At 39.9% G+C, this 23,467-nt stretch overlaps 1 protein-coding gene across 1 annotated transcript in view; it reads right to left on the bottom strand.

Annotated features, from left to right (window-relative positions):
• The window catches only part of PHLDB3 (pleckstrin homology like domain family B member 3), a 147,092-nt gene that overhangs the window by 44,400 nt on the left and 79,225 nt on the right, over positions 1–23,467 (bottom strand). The window contains 5 exon segments of the mRNA XM_053691087.1: positions 8,317–8,397; positions 9,400–9,510; positions 17,377–17,532; positions 18,153–18,281; positions 18,832–18,969. Coding sequence (XP_053547062.1) covers positions 8,317–8,397; positions 9,400–9,510; positions 17,377–17,532; positions 18,153–18,281; positions 18,832–18,969 — 615 coding nt within the window.

Below are 23,467 nucleotides of genomic sequence, written 5' to 3'. Positions count from 1 at the left end.
AACAATCAGCAGCTAGCTCCCACTGGTGTATGATATGTGCATATTCTTTTTCAACAAGGGATACTAAGAGAATGAAGCACATTTGAAAATAGAAGTGAATTTAAAAAAGTGTCTTAAACTTACATGTTCTAACTGAATCATGCAAATTTAATTTTGACTTTCCTATCCCTTTAAGGCTCCAAGGAGGAGCAAACAATTTAAACAAAGGCTTAATTCTGACCAAAGCCTGAACAAAAGAACTGCCAGACGTTTGTGCAGAAGAATAGACAATGACAAAATCTGACCCTTCAGAGTACTGACTGACCAACCTTTCTCCATGCCTTCCTGAAGAAAAGTCCAAAATTCGAGGAACCTTAACTTTATTTCAAGAGAACCGCTTTCAATCACACCAATAAAGGTATTTACGCCATACCCTATGGTAAATCTTACGATTAACAGGCTTACGAGCCTGAAGCATAGTATCTATGACCTTCTCAGAAAAACCACGTCTAGCCAAAACTAGGCGTTCAATCTCCAAGTAGTCAGCTTCAGAGAATTTAGATTTGGATGGAGGAATGGACCCTGAAGTAGAAGGTCCTTCCTCAGAGGCAACTTCCAAGGTGGAAGAGATGACATCCTTATCAGATTCACGAACCAGATCCTGCGAGGCCATGCAGGAGCTTTTAGGATCACAGATGCTCTCTCCTGCTTGACACAAGCAATGACTCGTGGAAGGAGAGCAAACAGAAGAAACAGGTATGCTAGATTGAAGATCCAAGGAACCGCCAGAGCGTCTATCAAAACGGCCTGAGGATCCCTTGACCTTGAACGGTATCTTGGAAGTATGGTGTTTTGATGAGACGCCATCAGATCCAACTCCGGAACCCCCCACCTAAAGGTTATCATTGTGAAAACCTCTGGGTAGAGAGCCCACTCTCCAGGATGAAAAGTCTGCCTGCTCAGAAAATCCATTCTCAATTATCCACCCCTGGGATGTAGATGGCATATGAGAGAGATGACAAACTAGAGATTCCACCCACTGAAGAATGCGAGTCACCTCCTTCATTGCTAAGGAACTCCGAGTTCCTCCCTGGTGATTAATGTAGGCCACTAAAGTGATATTGTCCGACTGAAATCTGATAAACCGGAGAAGAAAGGCTAGCTGAGGCCAGACTGTCAAAGCATTGAAGATTGCTCTCAACTCCAAAATGTTTATAGGAAGAGAAGACTCTTCCCGAGTCCACAGACTCTGCACCTTTAAGGAGCCCCAAACCGCTCCCCAGCCTAAAAGACTGGCATCCGTGGTCACAATCACCCAGGAAGGTCTCTGGAAACACGTGCCCAGAGACAGATGATCCCGAGACATCCACCACAAGAGAGAGTCTCTGCAAAAGATTTGAAAGGTCTTCGCTCCATTGACTGAGCATGCATAGTTGCAGAGGTCTCAGATGGAATCGAGCAAAAGGATTGTCGTCGATAGAAGCAACCATCAAACCAATCACCTTCATGCATTAAGCCACTGATGGACGAATCATAGACTGGAGAGAAAGGCATGAAGCAAGAAGTTTTGATTTTCTGACGTCCGTCAGAAAAATCTTCATAAACAGAGAATCTATAAGTGTTCCTAAGAAACATACCCTTGTATCTGATACAAGGGAACTCTTCCCCAGATTCACTTTCCACCCGTGGGAACGTAGAATAGATAACATCTCTGTATGAGATCTTGCTAGATGAAAAGATGTCATCCAGATAAGGTGCCACAGCAATGCCCTGAGACCTGACCACTGCCAAAAGAACCTTTTTTGAAAAGCAACTTACGCATCCTTCAGATCTATGGTCATCATGAATTGACCCTCTTGAACCAAAGGAATAATGGCCTGGATGGTTTCCATTTTGAAGGAAGGAATCCTGGGGAATTGGTTTAGACACTTTAGTTCCAAAATGGGACGAAAAGTGCCCTCCTTTTGGGAACTTTAAATAGATTTGAATAGAACCCTAGACCCTGTTTCTCTAGAGGAACTCTAACAATCACTCCCAGGTGATAGGTCCTTTAGAAAATTTAAGAAGGCTTCCTTCTTTATCTGGTTTGCAGATAACCTTGACAGGTGGAATCTGCCCCGGAGAGGACACGATTTGAATCCTATTCTGTAACCATAGGATACTAGGTCTATGGCCCAAGGATCTGGCACATTGCATATCCAAGCCTGCCGAAAAAAAGAAAGCTTGCCCCCACTTGATCCATTACAGGACTGGGGGAGGCCCCTTCATGTTGATTTGGAATCAATGGAAGGCTTTTTGGCTTGCTTCCCCTTATTCCAAGGCTGATTGGGCCTCCAAGAGGACTTGGATTGATCAGATTTGGAAGAGGAAGACTTCTGTTCCTTAAAATTAGAACTCTGACGACCCTTAGGTCTATTCTTTTTATCCTGAGGTAGGAAAGAGCCCTTTCCACCTGTATTGTCAGAAATTACCAAATAACCAAATAAGGTTTTACCCTTAGAAGGCAAAGATAAAAGCTTGGACTTGGATGTGACATCTGCAGACCAAGATTTTAACCACAGAGCTCTGCGAGCTAAAACAGTAAAACCAGAAATCTTAGCACCCAATCTAAGAACTTGCATATTGGCATCACAAATAAAGGTATTGGCTAACTTGAGAGCCTTGATTCTATCTTGGATCTTCTCTATAGTAGTCTCTTCTTGGATAAGATTAGATAAATCATCACACCAATAATATGCTGTCCCCGCAACTGTGGCAATACTAGCAACAGGTTGCCACTGCAATCCCTGATGAATATACATCTTCTTCAAAAAAGCCTCAAGCTTCTTATCAATAGGACCCTTGAAAGAACAACTATCTTCAATGGGAATAGTAGTTCTTTTAGCCAGAGTAGAAATAGCTCCCTCTACCTTGGTTACTGTGCGCCATGAGTCCCGAATAGCATCAGCAACAGGGAACATCTTTTTAAAAAACAGGGGATGGAGAAAAAGGAATCCCCAGTTTGTCCCATTCCTGAGTAATGATATCTGCCATACGGTCTGGAACTGGAAACACTTCCACAGATGAAGGTACATCATATACCCTATTAAGTTTACTAGACCTCTTTGGATTCTCTGCGACAGAAGAATGGGCTTCATCCAAAGTAGCAAAAACCTCCATTAAAAGAACTTGGAGGTGTTCCAGCTTAAATCTGAAATTAATCTCCTCTAAATCCGTAGCATTGGTCATTACAGTATCAGAATCTGATAACTCACCCTCAGAAGAATCATCAGATAACTGGGGAAAACTGACTAACGCAGCCTTAGCGGAGTCAGAACCCTTATAAACATTAATATTCTTGGATTTCCTCTTGCGTTTACCAGCAACCGGAAAGGCTGATAAGGCTGCTGACACAGCAGATGTTATTTGCGCAGCAAAATTCGTTGGTAAATAAACACCCCCAGGAGGAGGCTGAGAGGAACCGCAGGGCACTTCATGTGAAACAGAATGGGACGTTTGAGGAGATAACTGAGGCACGGCCTGAACAAAATTATCCTGAGAGATAGAATCAGGAGACATTTTATCTTTAAAGTGTAAAGTCTTATCTAAACATGTGGAACACAATTGCATAGGAGGCACAATCTTAACCTCCAAACAAAGCAAACATTTAACAAAGTTAACTGCAACATCTTGTCCAGTGTCCATAGTAGCAAAAGTATTGAAAATTCTCACAGAATTAAACAAATTACAAAATAAAATTGTAGTACAATACCCCACTGCAGAATGAGATCAGAAGTAAAAACACTACCTCTATATCCTCAGACTGACTGAGGTAACTCACCACACCGGAACCAGGAGCTCCCACTAGCAACCGGATTCTATAAGAAACTAGTTTATCCCTCTGACATTCAGTCGACAGGATAACAAAATCCCTCAGCAGCAGCTCCAAGCAGCACGCCACTCTGCTCCTCAGAACGCTATGAAAAAAACAAAGCGAAAGAGCAGAGAGACACGTGACCGCAACGTCACAGGTTTCAAAGCACGCAAAATAAGCGCTATGTTTAAAAATAAAACATTTAGAAACTGCCCACACAAATTCCGACAATAAAATATACACACTATCAGGGAAAAACAAAATACCCCTGAAACGTCCAGCCTTACTCAGCCTCAAAATCTAGGGCTAAATATTAACCCCTTAAGGATTCCTCCTCTTTAAATAAAACTTCCACTTAGAAGTCCCTGTTTAAGAAATGCTGCCTAAACTTAAATTCCTATACCCAGGAAATAAAGTGAGTCCCATATGAAAGATCCACAGAGGATTAACCTCTAAAGTGCTGCCCCAAGACCTAGAAGGCAATAGCACTTACCTGTGGATCCAGCTGCAGGCAGGAACAGCTTCTAAGGTGTGACTAACACATCAACATCTGTCAGGGACCTGTAGAAAAAAGAAAAAACAGAGTAACCAACTCTGGTTTTCTATTAAAGGGGTAGCATATGTGTTTGAAATAAAGCAAGGACCACCTCGCCACCTTCTAACTGGTAAAAGCTACCATTACTCTTACTAAGGAGGAGATTGACATGGACACAGCCTAGCCCCAAATCCTTCAGACACCTTCTTCGCTATCCTCCTGTGATCAAGGCAAAGAGAATGACTGGGGGTTATGGGTAACGGAAGTGATACTTAACAGCTTTGCTGGGGTGATCTTTGCCGCCTACTGCTGGCCAGGAGAGAATATCCCACTAGTAATTGGAATTAATCGTGGACTCTCTATGCCATAGGAAACAAAATTATATAGTTTAGATTGGTAAATATAAAAAACTGCTCTATTTCTGTTTAAATGTAGTGATGGCAAAAATGCTAAAAATGCTCTGGTCTTTTGGGGAAGTTTTTGTCTGAAATGCCCGGTTCTTAAGAGATTAAATAACTTTCTAATTTACTTCTGTTATTGCATTTATCCATTTGCAAGAGCCCTAGATTACAGCACTATTTCCTTCCATGTAGTGTTCCAGACACCAACCTAGATATCTCTCTCTACAAAGAATACTGTGGAATGCAAACAAATTTGGTAATAGTGGTAAATTAGAAACATTTTTAAAACTGTATCCTCTGTCTGAATCACAAAAGAAAATATTTGTGTTTGATATCTCTTTAAGGCTGTTTTTCCCCACATCCGCTGTCAGCAGATCTCAGGTGCACAGGGTAATGCCTTCTCCCCCAGCCCTCTCCTATACAACAAGCTGTAGAGTTTACAAGTGTCTTAGGTCAATGAGGAATAGAATTGGGAGGTCACATTTCACAGAGATCTTTATTTTTATTTATTTTTTTTAAATAAAAAAATAAATAAAAAAGACCAATACCTCTTGTGTTAGTGTAAATTTGTTCTTGCCCCACACTCACTAGGATGCCAAAAAGTAAATGCTATAAACCTGCACAAGCTGCAAAGCTAATAGCTGGTTTAGACCATTTGCAGCCTTTTAAAATCCTAGGTTACAGATTTTGCCTTTTGGTATCTCTAAAGAGCATGGGAAAAAGCACAATATGTGCACAAAAGCAAGAGCTGTTTAATGTCCCTTTAAAAGCTCTATATTGCACTTGTTACTATGTGCCAGTAATTTAAAGGTCTTTCTTTAGTTGTATTTATTACTGTATGCCACGTAATTCGACTAGTTAGTTCCCTTCAATAACACTTGCACTATTGTCTAAAGACAAATATTGACAAATAAAATAGCTCGTCTTGCAGGCTTCCACTAGATGGCACAGCATATAGGGAACATGCTATTGAATAGAGAGTAAAATATGTGAATAGAGTTCTCTAAAATGCACAAGTTTACTGCACAAATTATGAAAACTGCTGTCTGTCCAAAAGACCCTTAGAACAGCATATTTTGTTTATATTGGATAAAAAGCTAAAGTGGAAAAACTAATACCGGTATATGGACAAGTTATCTGGTATTCTTGTCTAATTATCAGACAACATGAAGCAAAAATGTGCGTTAAATGAAACTCCAAATGTTTCTTTCATGATTCAGACAGAGCCTATAATGTTAAACAACTTTCTAATTTACTTCTATAATCAAATTTGCTTAATTCTCTTCATATCTTTTGTTGAAGGAGAGGCAATGCACTACTGGAAGTTAGCTGAACACATTGGATAAGCCAATGACAAGAGTCATATGTGCAGCCACCAATCAGCAACTACCTCCCAGTAATGCATAACTGTTCCTGAGCCTACATGGGTATGCGTTTCAATAAAAGATACTAAAAGAACAAAAAAATAAGATAATAGAAGTATATTAGAAAGTTGTTCAAAATGATATTTTCTGTCCGATTCATAAAAAAGCTGTTGGGTTTCATGTCCCTTTAACTTCCAAAATAATACCAATATTAAGAAGATATAGATGATATACACTCTCAACGAATGAATGAAGTACCCGATTACAAGGAGCTAAATATTGTGTGCTGGGAATTTCTCACAAGCCTCCCTGATGACTCATCCACAGGCTGATATGCAGACATGACTGCTTCCAACCAGCCCAGCACAGGAACAACATCAATGTATAATGGTGATAAAAACAGACTGCTCACTTCACTTGCTGTTAAAACAAGGATAACGTTTAGTGTTAAAGTGCTGCTTAAAGGGATATTATACCCAAAAAAATTATTCAGATAGAGCATGCAGTTTTAAACAACTGTGAAATTGACTTCTAATATTGATTTTTCTTCGTTCTATTGGTATCTTTGTTGAAAAGCAGGGACATATGCTAAGGTGCCTACTCATTTCTGAAACACTATATGAATTTAATCAATTTGCAAGAGCACTGTTTCTGCCTTGTAGTGCTCCAGATGCCTACCTTCATGGCCGCTTCATCAGGCTGAACCTTGTGTGGCATGACCGCTTCATCAGGTTGAACCTTGTGTGGCATGACCGCTTCATCAGGTGCCTACCTTCATGGCCGCTTCATCAGGCTGAACCTTGTGTGGCATGACCGCTTCATCAGGTTGAACCTTGTGTGGCATGACCGCTTCATCAGGTTGAACCTTGTGTGGCATGACCGCTTCATCAGGTGCCTACCTTCATGGCTGCTTCATCAGGTTGAACCTTGTGTGGCATGACCGCTTCATCAGGCTGAACCTTGTGTGGCATGGCCGTTTCATCAGGTGCCTACCTTCATGGCTGCTTCATCAGGTGCCTACCTTCATGGCTGCTTCATCAGGCTGAACCTTGTGTGGCATGGCCGTTTCATCAGGTGCCTACCTTCATCATCAGGCTGAACCTTTTTATCTTTGTTTTAAACAACAAATAAAGTGAGCAGTCTGTTTTTATCAGGCTGAACCTTTGTGGCGTGGCCGTTTTTTATCAGGCTGAACCTTTGTGGCGTGGCCGTTTTGTCAGGCTGAACCTTTGTGGCGTGGCCGTTTTTATCAGGCTGAACCTTTGTGGCGTGGCCGTTTTTATCAGGCTGAACCTTTGTGGCGTGGCCGTTTTTATCAGGCTGAACCTTTGTGGCGTGGCCGTTTTTATCAGGCTGAACCTTTGTGGCGTGGCCGTTTTTATCAGGCTGAACCTTTGTGGCGTGGCCGTTTTTATCAGGCTGAACCTTTGTGGCGTGGCCGTTTTTATCAGGCTGAACCTTGTGGCGTGGCCGTTTCGTCAGGCTGAACCTTGTGGCGTGGCCGTTTCGTCAGGCTGAACCTTTGTGGCGTGGCCGTTTCGTCAGGCTGAACCTTTGTGGCGTGGCCGTTTCGTCAGGCTGAACCTTTGTGGCGTGGCCGTTTCGTCAGGCTGAACCTTGTGGCGTGGCCGTTTCGTCAGGCTGAACCTTGTTATCCTTGTTTTAAATAAGAGGTGAAGTGAGCAGTATGTTTTTATCAGTGACCTTGTAGTGTGGCCGTTTCATCAAGTAGAACCTTGTGAGAAATTCCCAGCACACAATATTTAGCATCTTGCAATCAGGTACTTTATTTTTGTGAGTGTGTTTCATCTATTTCTTATTAACATTGGAATATTGCATAATTTTGGCACCCATCTGTTTGCTTTATTTCTTCTGTAGATTCATCATATCCATTACCACTGTGAGTGAAGAGTAGCTACCAGCACTGTTGGGATTTCAGGACTTCCAATAAATAATTACTAGATGGTCTGAGACTACATGTATATTGTTTTGTATAGTAATTCCTTTTATGACCCTGTCTAAGAATATTGGTGCAACCCTTAGTGTTGCAGTATGTTGTGCTTTTGTATACTAATTATCAAACTGATGCATGTAGGTAGTTTTTGCACATGCTATTAATAATGTCAACCACTAGGTGTCAGAAAAGAGCTATATTATTGGTGAATAAATAAATCAACAAGTTACCTTCCTAGGTTTGCTTTCTTGCCCTGGCTGGCTGGGTTCTTTCCCACAAAGAGCACCGAGTGCCATCAGACGCTCCTTCTCCTGATACAAAGATACATATCAATATCAAACATACAGCAGAGACTTGATTTTAACACTGACCCAATAAACCATTTTTGTAGCCTGCAGGACACAAACCAAATTCAATCCTATAATAGGATAATGTATTATCTCTTTGCTTAAAGACAGTTTTTAGGAAAACTGAATAATGCATATTATACAGTATTGCAAATACAACTTTTTATCTGAATAAAATGCACCAAGTTATAATAATATAATATAAATTGTTTTCATTATTATAAGAATGTTAAAGGCATAATTTTCAGTGTTGCGTATATAAGATTGTATTTTAAAATGTATTAAACCCTTAAAGAGGTCAGTTCCTGTCCACAAATGCAGATTTAGGTGCTGTCCATACTGGCCAGTGATATCAATGCTACAGTGTTATTTGTTTTATAAATGTGAATTTCTTGATAGTTTGTTTAAACAAACAGATTTTTTTTGCATAAAAATTAACACAATTAAACTTCTGCTATTCCATAAATTTTCTCTTAAGAATAAAATGTAACATATTAAAACGTAGTGTCAGTTGTGCACAGCAGATGAGTACTACGCATTGCATCTCGGTATTAAAGCGGCAGTGCACATCTGTAATGCACTAAGCCGTCTTCTCCCCTCTCTTTGTGCTGTGGATTATAAGCACTGCTGGCAGTAGGAACGTTACTATATTTCAGTGACGTATAGACCCATTGGTGTGCCCCTCCCTCATCTCAGAAACAAAGAACTTAATGACACTTAAGCACCAAACAAGCCCACCTACCCTGGAGTCTAATGTCTGGATTTAATTAGGCATTTTACTCTTTACAAGATTAATTGTTCTTGTTTCACATAGGACTGAGCCTCCTTTCTGCTCCCAAACTTTTTTCCATCTATTCTTTGAAATATGAACAAGCACTCCACAAGGATTCCAACTCCAGGGAACCCTCTCTACAGACAGGCTCACATCCTATTCTTGTGTCAGATCAAGTAACCTAAAATGTGTACCTTATTCAGGGACTGGAAGACACAAGAATTCTCATCACTAAGTCTCTGACGCTCTTCCTGTGCCTGTTCCTCTGCTCCTCTGATCTGCTCCTCCAAACGCAGAATCTTGTCCTGTATTTAAAAATAATATATATACATATATTTTATACGGGAATAAAAAAATAAATGACTTACAAGAGACAGCATTAGCATTTTATATTGATGACAATGAGCAGCTGTAACTAAAGCCGTGTGACCCAGTCTATCACTCACCATGTCTATATGATTTTTAGCTATCACACTATAATAGCAGCTAACAGGAAGTGGTGAGTACCGCTGCCAGGCCTCCCCCTCATGTATACTTTGATCTAGCCACTAATATTTTAAATCATTCAGTTGTGTTTTCCCAATGTAATGTAAATAGACGTGACCCAAATTACACATCAAAAGTTTGGCACAGATGTTTTCTTTAGTATATTAGTTTCACAAACTGATCATGTACACATTGTAGACAACATGAAAAGTCTTACAGTAAATACAGATTGGGGGGAAAAAATTACATTTTAGATTTCTTCGGACCCAGCATTTTCAAATTTTGTTTCAAGCAATCAAAAAACTTAAAGGGACACTGAACCCAAATTTTTTTCTTTTGTGATTCAGATAGAGCATGACATTTTAAGCAACTTTCTAATTTACTCCTATTATCAAATGTTCTTTATTCTCTTAGTATCTTTATTTGAAATGCAAGAATGTACGTTTAGATGCCGGCCCATTTTTGGTGAACAACCTAGGTTGTCCTTGCTGATTGGTGGATAAATTCATCCACCAATCAAAAACTGCTGTCCATAGTTCTGAACCAAGAAAAAAAGCTTAGATGCCTTCTTTTTTATATAAAGATAGCAAGAGAACGAAGAAACATTGAGAATAGGAGCAAATTAGAAAGTTGCTTAAAATTGCATGCTCTATCTGAATCACGAAAGAAAATTTTTGGGTTCAGTGTCCCTTTAAATTATGCTTACCTGATCATTTTCTTTTCTTCAGATGGAAAGAGTCCACAGCTGCATTCACTTTTGGGAAATAAGAACCTGGCCACCAAAAGGAGGCAAAGACACCCCAGCCAAAGGCTTAAATACTCCTTCCACTTCCCTCATCCCCCAGTCATTCTGCCGAAGAACAAGGAACAGTATAAGAAATACCAGGGTGAAAAGGTGCCAGAAGAATAAAGAATAGACGCCCCACAGAAAAAATACAGGTGGGGAGCTGTGGACTCTTTCCATCTCAAGAAAAGAAAATGATCAGGTAAGCATAATTGAAGTTTTTCTTTATAAATGGAAAGAGTCCACAGCGGTATTCATTAATTTTGGGAAAACAATACCCAAGCTATAGAAGACACTGAGTGCAAAAACGGGAGGGTACAATAGGCGGCCCATTTTGTGGGCACCAGGCCTGAAAAACCACATCCCAACCAAACCCCGCTTCGTCGGAGCCGGGCAGAAAAACTAGAAGGAAAAGGCCCCAAGGACACTGACCCGCAGATAGTCTGAAAGCCTAACTAGAGACCTGCAAGCAGACTTACTGAGCCAACAGCAGTCGGTCCCCACACAACCATTACTAGAACAGTACCAAAATCCCCAAAAGGGAGAATACAAGGGTAAGCCAAAGGGATACCCAAAAGGTACAGCAAAATCCATAAAGGAAAAGACCCACTTCAAAGGAAGGTCAAATCCACAGAGACCCAAATGGATTCCGAGAACAAGGGGAGATGACGCCCAACCCAAAAGGAGCAATCGGGCATCATCAAGGAGAAGAAATATATCCCAAACATCGTGCAACAGCACGGAAAAAGACAGCTAAAGACAAAGTTCTCAAAACGTCAGAACTCAGAGACTGAGCAAACAGAAATAACAAGTAGCAAACTCAGAGAATAAACATCTGAGTCTAGTAACACGCTGCCATCTGTAGGAAAACACTATCCGTAAGGAAGAAGTCGCCACACAAAATAGCAGACTGCCCAAACTCCAAGAGATAGATTGCCCAACCTCCAAGACAAAGGACACTCTCCAGGCAATCCAGGCCGCCAATCCTACTCACAGATCCCAAAGGAGGAGAGTCACAGAACCTCTAAAAAAGAAGGTCCACTGTCACCCCAAAGACCTGAGGATGAACAACAGATCTCAGATCCTATGCCTAGCCGGACCAGCCCAGGCAATGTCAGATCTGAAAGCAAGGGAACCAAAAGGAACGCCAAGACCAGCCCCCAAAAGGGTGGAAGAATGGACACGGCCACTTCAACCTAAAGACAATTGAACAGGTGTTAGACCTAAGGAGATCTAGCAAGGCCACCCGACTAAGTATCAATGCGGAGCCAGCAGCTCCCCAGATGAACAGGAACAACTCAAAAAGCAGACCAATCAATGAACCAGATAAACATCTGTTCCAACCTCCCAAACACAGGAGAGGCTCCTAAAAAGAGAACCATACCACTGTAAGGAGGACAACAATCCCCCTGAAGAGGAGAGCATCAATAAAGCCTTGCACCTAAGACAGGAAGTCATAGGAAGAACCCGAGAGGACACAAGGCCACATTACTGACGAACATGGAAGAACCCCTTAAAACACATACCAGGTGCAAAAGTGACCTCAATCCTTCCGTATGCTAGGCAGGAAATCCCACCATCAGGTCACGTCAGTTGGTTGTCCCAATGGAACAACAGCACAAGACAAGCCCCAAGAAGCCCCGGCTCTCAGTAAATCTGGCCAAGTTGTAAAACAGAACAGCCAGAACAAGGGCTAAGCCCAAGTACCCCGGAAACTGGGACACCCCGGCCAGTCCTAGGATCATAAAGTCTGGTAACATCCCACAGCGGGATCCACAAAGATAAAAACGCAGAGTAAAACCCTTGACAACCGGAAGATCAGGACAAGAAGCCCGGGTCCCATAAATGTTTAAATTAAACAATCTTCCAGGGACATAAATCCCTTGTCTGATATCAAAAAACCAGACCTCACAGAAAAAAAAAATCCAGAATAACTCGGATAACAAAAAAACCACTAGGACCTCTTCTATACCAAGAAAGGGATGCAGAGCATTCCCAACACTGGGAAAGGACCCCTAACCGGAGCCCAAAAGGACCTCACTGTCTAATGTCCCGAAAAAAGAATGACCAACTCACGAAGGGAATCCAAATCCCCCGAAGGCGACCCATCCACAAGGAGAAACGGGCGATCCAAGAGGTCTCAATGAAGAAGAGAATCACTAAAGGACAAGTCCAAAAGGACAATTTCCTAAAGCAACACCACCCAGACCAGCAGAAAGAGGCGCTAACCCCTCTAATTTTCCCACCACATGGGAAGGAATACTCTAGGTTCTGAGGTATCAGGAACAACAGAGAGTGATGCAGCAAAATTCACTGACTCAGTCACCAGAAAGATGGCTATTTAGGACTGAAACAATCCCGAGAGCCGCAGGGATCTGCAACTCTTGAGAATGCTTAGCTGAAACTTGTAAAACAAATAACAAGAACATAATAATGTTAAGAGCACTCAGCACCCCAACCTGACCAGCAAGGTATAATAGGCGCCACGTGTCTGAATAAGCCGCGAGACAGAAGATCTGAACCCAAGCAGGACCAGCCTGCAACTAGGGTCATAATTGCCAAGCTGGCTAAATCCGCCTTCAGAGAGGGGAGGAAGAAAAACAGACAAACATGGGACTAACGTGTCCCGAAAAACTTCCGTAGAAGCAAACGGCAAGTATCGATCCCATAGATTTTTAAGTTCCCGCAGGAAACATAGTATGAAAAAGAAAATAAAATTCATCCTAACTGGATAAAATAAAATAACAGGCAACCTGAGGGTTAACGCCCAAGAAGAACAGAAAGATCTGCAGGATCAGCCTAACGGAAACCCTGTTCTTCCAACAAAAACTGGGAAGGATCTCGATAACAAGACTTAAAGGAGATTACTTCATCTCCCCCATGGCCGACGAGGTGAGCCATTCAAAGGAGGAGACTGATGAGTCCCATAACTGATAAGGATAGGGTTGCCAAACAGCTCAAAAACATGTCTGAGCAAAACACGAAGGCGAGCCAGCCTGAAACGAAAGGCACAACACTTATTTACAGTTACACCCGCAGGGAACTGCACATGCCCTCCAGTGGCCAAGAGACCTGGGGCAATCGGGCACAAGCACAATTGCAAATTAACATCTGGACTTTGTAGACAAGCAAGCGCCAAAAGTATGTAAAAGCAAAAACGTGCCACAACCTCCAGGGGGGGAACAATCCACCCTCCGAGGAGGAAAACACATAACCTGGGTTACCCGCATGTGTAGTAGTAGTAGGGAGTAGTAGGGAACTCGCCTCCCGGAGGACAGGGGCCTCTGAGGCGGATGGCTCAGCATTCTCTTGAATCCCAGAGCCCGAAGAACAAGGCATTGTAGGACAGCCTAAAGAACATAACTGACTCAATGGGGCCAATTCGCATTCATCACAGGACGAAGAATCTGAATCAGAAAGTTGAACAATCTCAACATCAGCATCCTCCATAACTGGATAAAGGATACCCCCCAAAAAAAAAAGAAAAGGACAATATATAAAACAATTTAAAATGGCATCTGACACCCACAATGGCTGGGGCACTCACCACCTCCTATGAACCAGACACGAGCGGACTACAATTCTCCGTCGCCACACAGTCAGGAATGCGGGAAATGGGAGACCAGAACGTAGACACGTCCGGTCACAAGGTGAACCGTACAATCCAAAAAAAGCACGCCCAACCGTAAGCAGATTGAATAACATAACAAACATGATTAAAAAAAACATGTTCAATAATCCCCCTCAGGAGATATTAACCCTCGATTCCAAGATACTAAAGGAGTCCCACTGAGACCCTGTATTTTTCATGTGAGTTCCCAGGAACAAATTAGTTACAGTACAATCATGAAGAAGTAAATTAAACGATCTTACCTGAATCTACGCCGTGGAACAGAAACATGGCCCTTCAAGTGTGACGGATAGTAGTCTCGCCTCCACCATGGACTTGAGAGAAGGAAGCAGGCAGCAAAGCGAAGTTCGACAACGTCTATTGCTTGTGTGAGTTCTTGAAATGCATCTCCGGACTCTAACTTTCATCCAAGCCCTCACTGAGAGACTGACAGGATTACTTAAAACTCCCGTCTCATGTCGAAGAGTACTACCCTCCATAAGAGACGAAAACAAACTTCTGACACTTCTCTGCCAACTTCCTGGGATGAAAGGCAAAGAATGACTGGGGGATGAGGGAAGTGGGAGGAGTATTTAAGCCTTTAGCTGGGGTGTCTTTGCCTCCTCCTGGTGGCCAGGTTCTTATTTCCCAAAAAGTAATGAATGCAGCTGTGGACTCTTTACATTTATGAAGAAAATACATTTAATATAAATCCAAAATTGGTTAGATGATTTCTCCCAACATAATGAAACATAATTGCGCCGTTCACGCTATTAACTTATTAAAGCTTGTTACCCCCATCTTTTAGAATGCATTTACTCAATCTGTTGTAACGACCTCCCTTGATAAAAGGATTTTCAACTTGACCGCCTTGTAAAGTGAAAAAAGTGTGTTCTTGGCAAAAATGATAGGAAATGGTTTATTGCTATAACTCCAGGAGAGGATTTTTGCTCACTATAAATTTTAGCCTCCCAACATATTTATAGAGTAAATCTTAAAGATCTCAGAGGTTTTATATTCAGATTTAATAAAATATATTATGAAGAAGAGAAGCATGAAGTGTTGCAAACCTGCTGAGCCTTCTATTGTCTAGCTACAATGTAGGATACATTCTATTAAAGGTCTAGGGATGACAGTACTCTGTCCTGAAGTATAATGTACTTGTGAATATATCAACACTGAGAAGTGATGGTTTCTCCAACTGTGGAGGTGATAGACCTTTATGATACTGCGCCCCAAATTGGAAACAATCAAAAATAAAAGTAGATAAAACCAGAAAAGGCAGCAGCATAAATTGTCACCAAGTTTATTTGACTATACAAAAGCCCACAACGTTTCGGGGTCTTACCCCTTAATCATGTGGATACATCCGCCTGCACTTTTGAATTCTCTCCCCTACAGTCAGTTCCTGAGGGTCAAGAAAATTCTTTCTAATCCTGTTTTATCTAATCAGAGACTCAATGAGATGGGCCATTTGTTCAGTGAACGGGGTTATCCTGATGAGGTTATTAAATGCAATTTGGCTAAAGTTGAAGGGAGATCCAGACAGGATCTAATCTATAACAAAAAGACTAAGAAAGATGAGGGATCTGGTGAGAGAATAACCTTTGTCACAGAATTCAATAGACAAAGTAAAAAAGTGTTGAATATTTTGAGGAAACATTAGCACCTTTTGCATGAATGTAACCCTGATATTAAGGCCTTTAAGGATATTTTCATGCCTGCATTCAAACGAGCTCCATCTCTTAGGGATAAATTGATGAAGAATGATGTTGGTACAGCTAAAGCTGGTGGCACTAGATACATTACCAATGCGAATAAAGGTTGTTACCCATGTTTGGGGTGCTTTAGCTGTAGTAACATGATTAACGGTGCTGTGTTCTTTCACCCCCATACAGGAAGAAAGTTTGAAATTGCTATTGCAATTGCAATAGTGAATATGTTATTTATATCATTAAATGCCCATGTGGGCTCCTTTATGTGGGTGAGACGACACGTAAGGCACGTGAAAGATGAATGAACACAAATTCAGTATTAGGAGGGGGGAACTTAGATGCCCCTGTTGCATATCATTTTATTAAAACCAAACATCCTATTTCGCAATTTAGGTTTCAAATCATTGAGCAGGTTCACAGACCCAGGAGGGGTGGTAATAGGGAGAGATTCTGTTAAAAAGGAGAGAGGCCTTTTGGATATTTATGTTAGGAACTTTACAACCCCAGGGCATGAATAGAGACCTGGATTGGTCCATTTTTCTATGAGATTATCTAATGATGATGACTATTTTTTATGATAGACTGCTTTCTGTATTTTAAAGTTGTAATTTTCAGAGTTAATATGCACTTTGTTCTTTATGTATCGATTATTAAAGAATTTGGAAATAAAGATGTAATTTTAGGGATTGACCACTAGATGGTGATATAAATGTGAATAGGTTAGAATATTAGCTGTTTGCTAATTGTTTCCTAATTACACCTGTGTATATAAAGATGAAATTCAGTGTTACTCTGTATCCACATGATTAAGGGGTAAGACTCCGAAACGTTGTGGGCTTTTGTATAGCCAAATAAACATGGTGACAATTTATGCTGCTGCCTTTTCTGGTTTTATCTATTTCTTGGGGTTGGGGTTGCAGGATCCCTGGCAGCGTGCAGTTGGTATATATGTGTGCTGGACTTTCTTTGACCTAAAATAAAAGTACCCATGGTACTATATTTGTAATATTTTTAAAGAAACATATATTTTTCTTATATATCCTTAACATATAAGAACTATTAACGTTGAATTTAAGATCTATACTACAGCATGGATTCATAAGAGAAAGTGCTACAATTGTAACCAGTGAAACCCAGCAATATGGTGGTAGCCAGTGGTGAGATTCCGAAATTTTAGCAACAGTTTCTCTTACTTCTTTACAATACAGAACATTTAAATTTTCGAAATTTTAGGGACAGGTTCTTAAGAACTAGTGAGGAGAGGCTGAATCTCTCCACTGGTGGCAGCCCAGAGGCAGAAAGACTTAACACTGATGCTAAAAATAAAAACACACATTGCGTTGAGAGAAATCAAATAAAAAAATTTTTGAACATTATATCGTAATGTATGTGTATCTCCCTAAAATCAAGAACCCTGCATAGCTAGCTAAACAGATTTCAAGTTAAATTTGCCTTTCTAAAATTCCTTGATGGACCTCGCAGTGCTGATGAGACTGATTAGGTCATCTCGGGCCTGAGTTTTACTCCAAGACACATGCACCTTTATGATCAGTGGAATTGTAAGACCATTGCTCACCTTCCTCTGGTTCAGCTCATTCTGATGTTTGGAGATGCTCTCAGATATATGTCTGTATGAGGCTTCTCTTTCCTCTTCTCGGCTGCTCTCTCGCTCTAACTGCTGAAATTCAAGGTCTTCAAAGGATTTCATAGCTCCCTCCACCATCTCTGTCATCTAAAATAAAAACACAGGTTTAATAAGAAGCTGTCATAAAAAAAAAAAATTAAAAAAAAATCAGACAAGACCTGTCTAATATGGCACGAGATACATTTGGACTGAGATGCAATACGGATCAGAGAAGTGTCTAGCAAAAGAAATCTATACATTCTTTTCTAAGGTCTTAAATTGAAGTCATTAGGAAACAAGAGTTTTCTATTTAGTCAAAGGATACTTATCCCGCAGGATACTTATGTATAACAGAAACTAGAAAAGAGAAGTTATTAACTGGGGATGGGCAAAACTAAATAGTTTGTCCTATGGGCAACCAAGCATGGACATCTAGCCCACTGTACACTAGTGGAATATAACGTATGACCCAGCTGAAAAAACCTTTAGTTCACAGGATAATCGTCTGTTTTTTGGGGGCTGAACTATCCTCCTGGATGAAATCAGATTAATACTGCAAGAAAGTAATCCTTTTGGAAAGGCATAAGTTGGCTAAGAGAGGCTGAACCCTAAGTGGGTAGTATCCTATCCCATATCTTTCCCCAGTTCAGTAATTCTATTTCTTAGTTTTCATACTACTGTATGACTCTTAATGGCACAAATAAACTATCCTGACGTTCTCTCCTCACCTCCTGGATCTGCTTCCTTAGCTGCTCCCGCAAACTCTCTGGTTGTTTGTCCAACTGAGCACGGCATTCAGAGATATTCTGCTCCAGTTCTTTGATCTTCATCTTCTCATCCTTTAGCCTAAGTTTATCCTGTAAAAAAATGCCATCGTAAATGGGAAGCACATATTGTCATTTTTAGAGCCACCTACTTCTGCAAGCCACAGAACAATCAGCTTGGTAGCCAGCATTCACAAGTAAAGGGAGATTAAACTCAAAATTGTTCATAAAGTAATTATGCATAGTAAAAAAATGGTAACCTAATTTAAGTAATTATTTTGACCAGTTCTCTTGTAATTAAACTTAAATGTATGGCCCACAGAAAGGTTAGATATCATCCTACAGGATCCAGAACGCTGACCCTACATAATCCTATAGTTACCCTTTAACAATGAAATCATGCAACCTACATAAAGATTACACTATACAAAGTAATTTGTTGCTAAAGAGAATGACTCCTCTGTCATAGAAATAAAGTAAGGTATTCCTGATTATCAAGTCAGTGGTTGTTATAGCATTGGGAGGACACTGATAATTGTGCAGTTGTCTCTTAATGTTATTAGTGAAAATTATAAGCACATAAAAGAGATGTAACTGGTGAGCTGCCGATTGGATGAGGTGCTGAGCATTCAGTGCTTATTACCTTATCTCGTTCCTCTTGCATTCTCCTCTCGGTTTCCCTCAGATGATCATGAAGAGCTTGAATAAGTTCCTCTTCCCTATCCATCTCCTTTCTCTCTGTCTGCAGTTCACCTTCCAATAATGCCACTTCCATCTCAACCTGATGAGAAAGCAGACAGGTCAGACTAAAGCACCTATCCAGCTAGTATCTCCATTACCTATTAATGTGTCAGTGAGGATACGAAATATATATTTTTATTTATTTTATTTTTTTGGTGTGATTCCCAATGCTCAGGTTATGGCACACTAGTAGTCTGATAGCTAAAGGTCATAGTGCATGTGCAGGGAGCCAATGGTTTCCTTACTCCATGGCCACTCCCACAGCCCCATAAACCAATCTGGGAAGTAATAACATACACAGCTTTCCAATTATGAAAATTACTTGGCCCGTCACATGCAAACTACCAGTACTTAATCTACATTATCATCTTTGACCGGTTGCAAATATCAGATATGTTTTACATACAAGCAAAGCATAATAAACACATTAACGTATGTTGTTAAGACTTTACCTTCTACCTAAACATTAACCTGATAAGAAAAGAAGAAAGAATAGTGTGTTTATATTTTTGAGATAAAATTAAGACCGTCTGAGGATAACCAGGTCTGAGACTTCACAAAACAACTTCCAGACAACAATATACGGTTTTTAATATCTCATGACCATTTTCTGACTCATAACTTACATAAACAATGAATGGTGAACTACGCAGAAGATATCAATAAATCTACACAAGATCCACTGATGTCTTGAATCTTAATTCCCTGCTGCTTGGGCTTCTCAGACAAACAGTGAGCGTACACATAACTGAGCTCTAACCATTTTGTTTCTAAATGTGCACAAATCATCTGGTATATTGTTATGTTAAGTTTATTGTTTTGGCTGTCACAACACCAACGCAGCGGTGAGCACCTGCTCAGCCAAACACTGAGAGCAGAGGCGATGTTTGTGCAGAAGGGAGAGGCAAGGAAACAACCGGAATTGAGGACAGTATGGAAATTTCATTTCAAGATTGTAATGTTCTCAATATGATCAAAATATCTTAAACTTATCAATATCAAGAAATCGTAAAAGGAACATTATAATTTTTTAGAGTATGTCATTTTTGCAATACTAATGTACCTATATGATTAACCTCCGCAAAGGAATTAAACAGATAGGTAAAGATCCACGTACAAGCCCGAAGCATTGCAGCTAATGACTAGGATATGGGCAGTGAGCCAATCAGAAGTGACAGCCACACGTTCCCAGCTGTTATTTACCAGTCATTACCTACTTTGAAACTGCAATACTTGTTGCTCCCCAGTGGAACTTTACCTATGTATTTAATTGCTCTGCAGTGTTTAACTGCATAGTAAGCTTGAGACAGCTTGTAATTTGAAGTCCCTTTCAATGTGTCTCTAAACCTTAATGATCAGTGCTACTACAGTTATGAAACCCAGTAAAGTGGTCTAGATTAATTGGTTGTGAAGAAGCATCTCATTAAAGGGATAGTCTAGTCACAATTAAAAACGTTCATGATTCAGATAGAGCATGCAATTTTAAGCATCTTTCTAATTTACTGCTATTATCAATTTTTCTTTCTTTGAATGTAAGCTTAGGAGCCAGCCCGCTTTTGGTTCAGCACCTGGGTAGTGCTTGCAGATTAATGGTTACATTTAGACACCATTTAGAAAGCTCTACCCAGGTGATGACCCAAAAATTGGCCAGCTCCTAAGCTTACATTCCTGCTTCTTTAAATAAAGATAGCAAGAGAAGGAAGAAAACGTAATAGGAGTAAATTAGAAAGATGCTTAAAATTGTATGCGCTATCCAAGTCATAAGTTTAATTTTTGACTAAACTATTCCATTAATTCAAATCCATTTGCTTTTTTATTCTACAATACATATTCACTAAAATACAGAAAAAGAGCTCTCACTTTCTCTGTAAAATATCAGGAACTAGAGATCTTTATGTCGGTTGTCTGCATTTTCCAGTGTATAAGGACCAAAACCACAGCAACCAATGCAGTTAAAGGTTTCCCAACTTCATGAGGTGCAAACTTGATAAACTAAACACAATTTAAAATGACATTTTTTTTTCATGATTCAGATAGGAGAATACAATTTTAATTTTTTTTCAAGTTTAATTCTATCATCAACTTTGCTTTGTTCTTCGATAAAAGGACAGTCAACCCCAATTTTTTGTTGTTTAAAAAGATAATCCCTTTATTGCCCATCCCCCAGTAGAAATTTTGGGGCCCCTGACTAAACTTCTGACCGCCCCCACCCTGATAATTTTTGACTATGAGCTAGCTTGTTTTGCTCTTTGGAACCAAAGGGCTTGCAGGTGTATCAATTCTCCTTACATTATTAATTTATATATACGCACACAAAGCCTCCTTATGTTATCTGTGTCTGTGCACGAGGCCCTGACCAGAGTCATGTCTTTCACCCCCTGAGAATGGCCCTGTTCCCCAGTTTTGCATATCCAACACGGTTATATTAATATACTTTTTACCTCTATGATTACCTTGTATCTAAGCCTCTGCAGACTGCCCCCTTATCTCATGACTATTTACTTATTATCTATTGACTTGTATTTTAGCCAGTTAGTGCAGTGTCATCCACAACTCTACAGGAGAGAGCACAGTGTTATCTATATGGCTCACATAATTTAGCAGCTAATATTAAAGCATGTTATAAGAGGCTGCCTTTAGTGACTTAGAAACAGGCAGAAATTCAGAAATGTAAATGTTATAAAGTATATTAATATAGCAAAGTTGGTTGTGCAAAGCTGGAGAATGGGTAGTAGACACGTTATCTATCTTTTTAAACAATAAAAAATTTTGTGTAGACTGTCCCTTTAATGAGATGTCTAGATAGGCAGCGTGCATGTCTGCAGCACTACATGAAAGGAAGTGGTGCTGCCATATAGTGCTCTTGCTAAATGTATAACATTATTGCAAAACTGCTACATATAGTGCTGCAAACGTGCACGCTCCTTAACTTACTTTCCTGCTTTTCAACAAAGGATAATAAGAAAATGAAGTAAATTTGATCACAGAAGACAATTGGAAAGTTGTTTAAAATTATATACTCTATATGAATCCAGAAAGAAAAAGGTTGGGGTTTATGTCCCTTTAATGGAACGTATGACTGCCTTAGACATGCATAAGACTGCCCTAAGAATTATTTAAAGGGACACTGAACCCAATTTTTTTTCTTTCGTGATTCAGATAGAGCATGAAATTTTAAGCAACTTTCTAATTGACTCCTATTATCAAAATTTTCTTCATTCTCTTGGTATCTTTATTTGAAATGCAAGAATGTAAGTTTAGATGCCGGACCATTTTTGGTGAACAACCTGGGTTGTCCTTGCAGATTGGTGGCATCGAATGATATACGCTATGAACATTTGCAGACTTGCTCTGTGAAATACGCAAGCGCAAATACTTTGGACACACGCTTCACACTGATGAGACACGCGTGTATGTAGTAACACCAATGCGCATGCAAAAGGGATCGCGTATTGCCTAATTGAATATTCATTTCAGTAATTATAATAAATAATATGATTGGCCGATTGCATGGACCCATTTCAGTTATTTTCTCCCAGGGCTGTCAGCTATTTCTATACCGCGGCATGAAGCGGCTTCTTCAAAATCAAAAAAATATGGTAAGGAATATTATTTTTAAACAATTTACAATCAGAAAGTATTATACATGCTGCTTACAGACTAACTACTAGTTTTTAGAAATAAACACTTTTCTGACCCTTTAAAACAAGTTAAAGGGACATGAAACCCATCCGCTCTCTTTTATGATTCAGATACAGTATACACTTTTAAACAAGTTTACAATTAACTTCTATTTTCAATTTTTCTTCATTCTTGGTATTCTTTGTTGAAGGAGCAGCAAATACACTACTGGGAGCTAGCTAAGCATCAGATGAGCTAGGGACAAAAGGCATATATGTGTAGCTACTAATGAGCTGGAATGTATCCTGTAGATACCTGATCATGCAACACAGGAACTAATGAACAATGCAGTAAGCTTATTTATATCTATACCAAATTTGAGCACATCACAATGGATTTATTAAACCATAAAAAAATAATTTAAAAAAGCCTTTTTAAAACTACATTTACTACTAAAATGGACTAAGTTTACATTTTTTTAACATTTAGTTTCTTTCTTAGCTAAATAAAAAAACAGCTAAATTATCTCATCACTATTCAAGAAAGCTGTATCTGAAATATTGACCAGTTTAGTCATATGCAGATATATTATATAGAGATGCTAAATCCCCAATTTTCTTTTTTGTAAATTCCCAAAATTAAAATGGACACCCCTCCCCCCCTTTCTGAGTTTCGGTTCCTCCCCAAAGGGAGTGTGGGCTGGAAATTCAGGTTTGCCTGGATGCAGAGATGACTGAGTGACGCCATACAGTTTATAGAAGGGGAGGGATAGTAAACAGAACAGGCAAGAGGAGAGTGAAACCAAAATACAGAAGGATGGTTTGTGTGAAAGAGAAACAGTCAGAGGGATTCATGAAAAAGGGTACACAGATTGAAAGGGACATTAAACAGTAAATAAAAACTAGTTATAATGATGT

Source organism: Bombina bombina, chromosome 8 (assembly GCF_027579735.1).
Source record: "Bombina bombina isolate aBomBom1 chromosome 8, aBomBom1.pri, whole genome shotgun sequence".
In the NCBI taxonomy this organism is placed as follows: Eukaryota; Metazoa; Chordata; class Amphibia; order Anura; family Bombinatoridae; genus Bombina; species Bombina bombina.
This window is presented reverse-complemented; position numbering and strand designations above follow the sequence as displayed.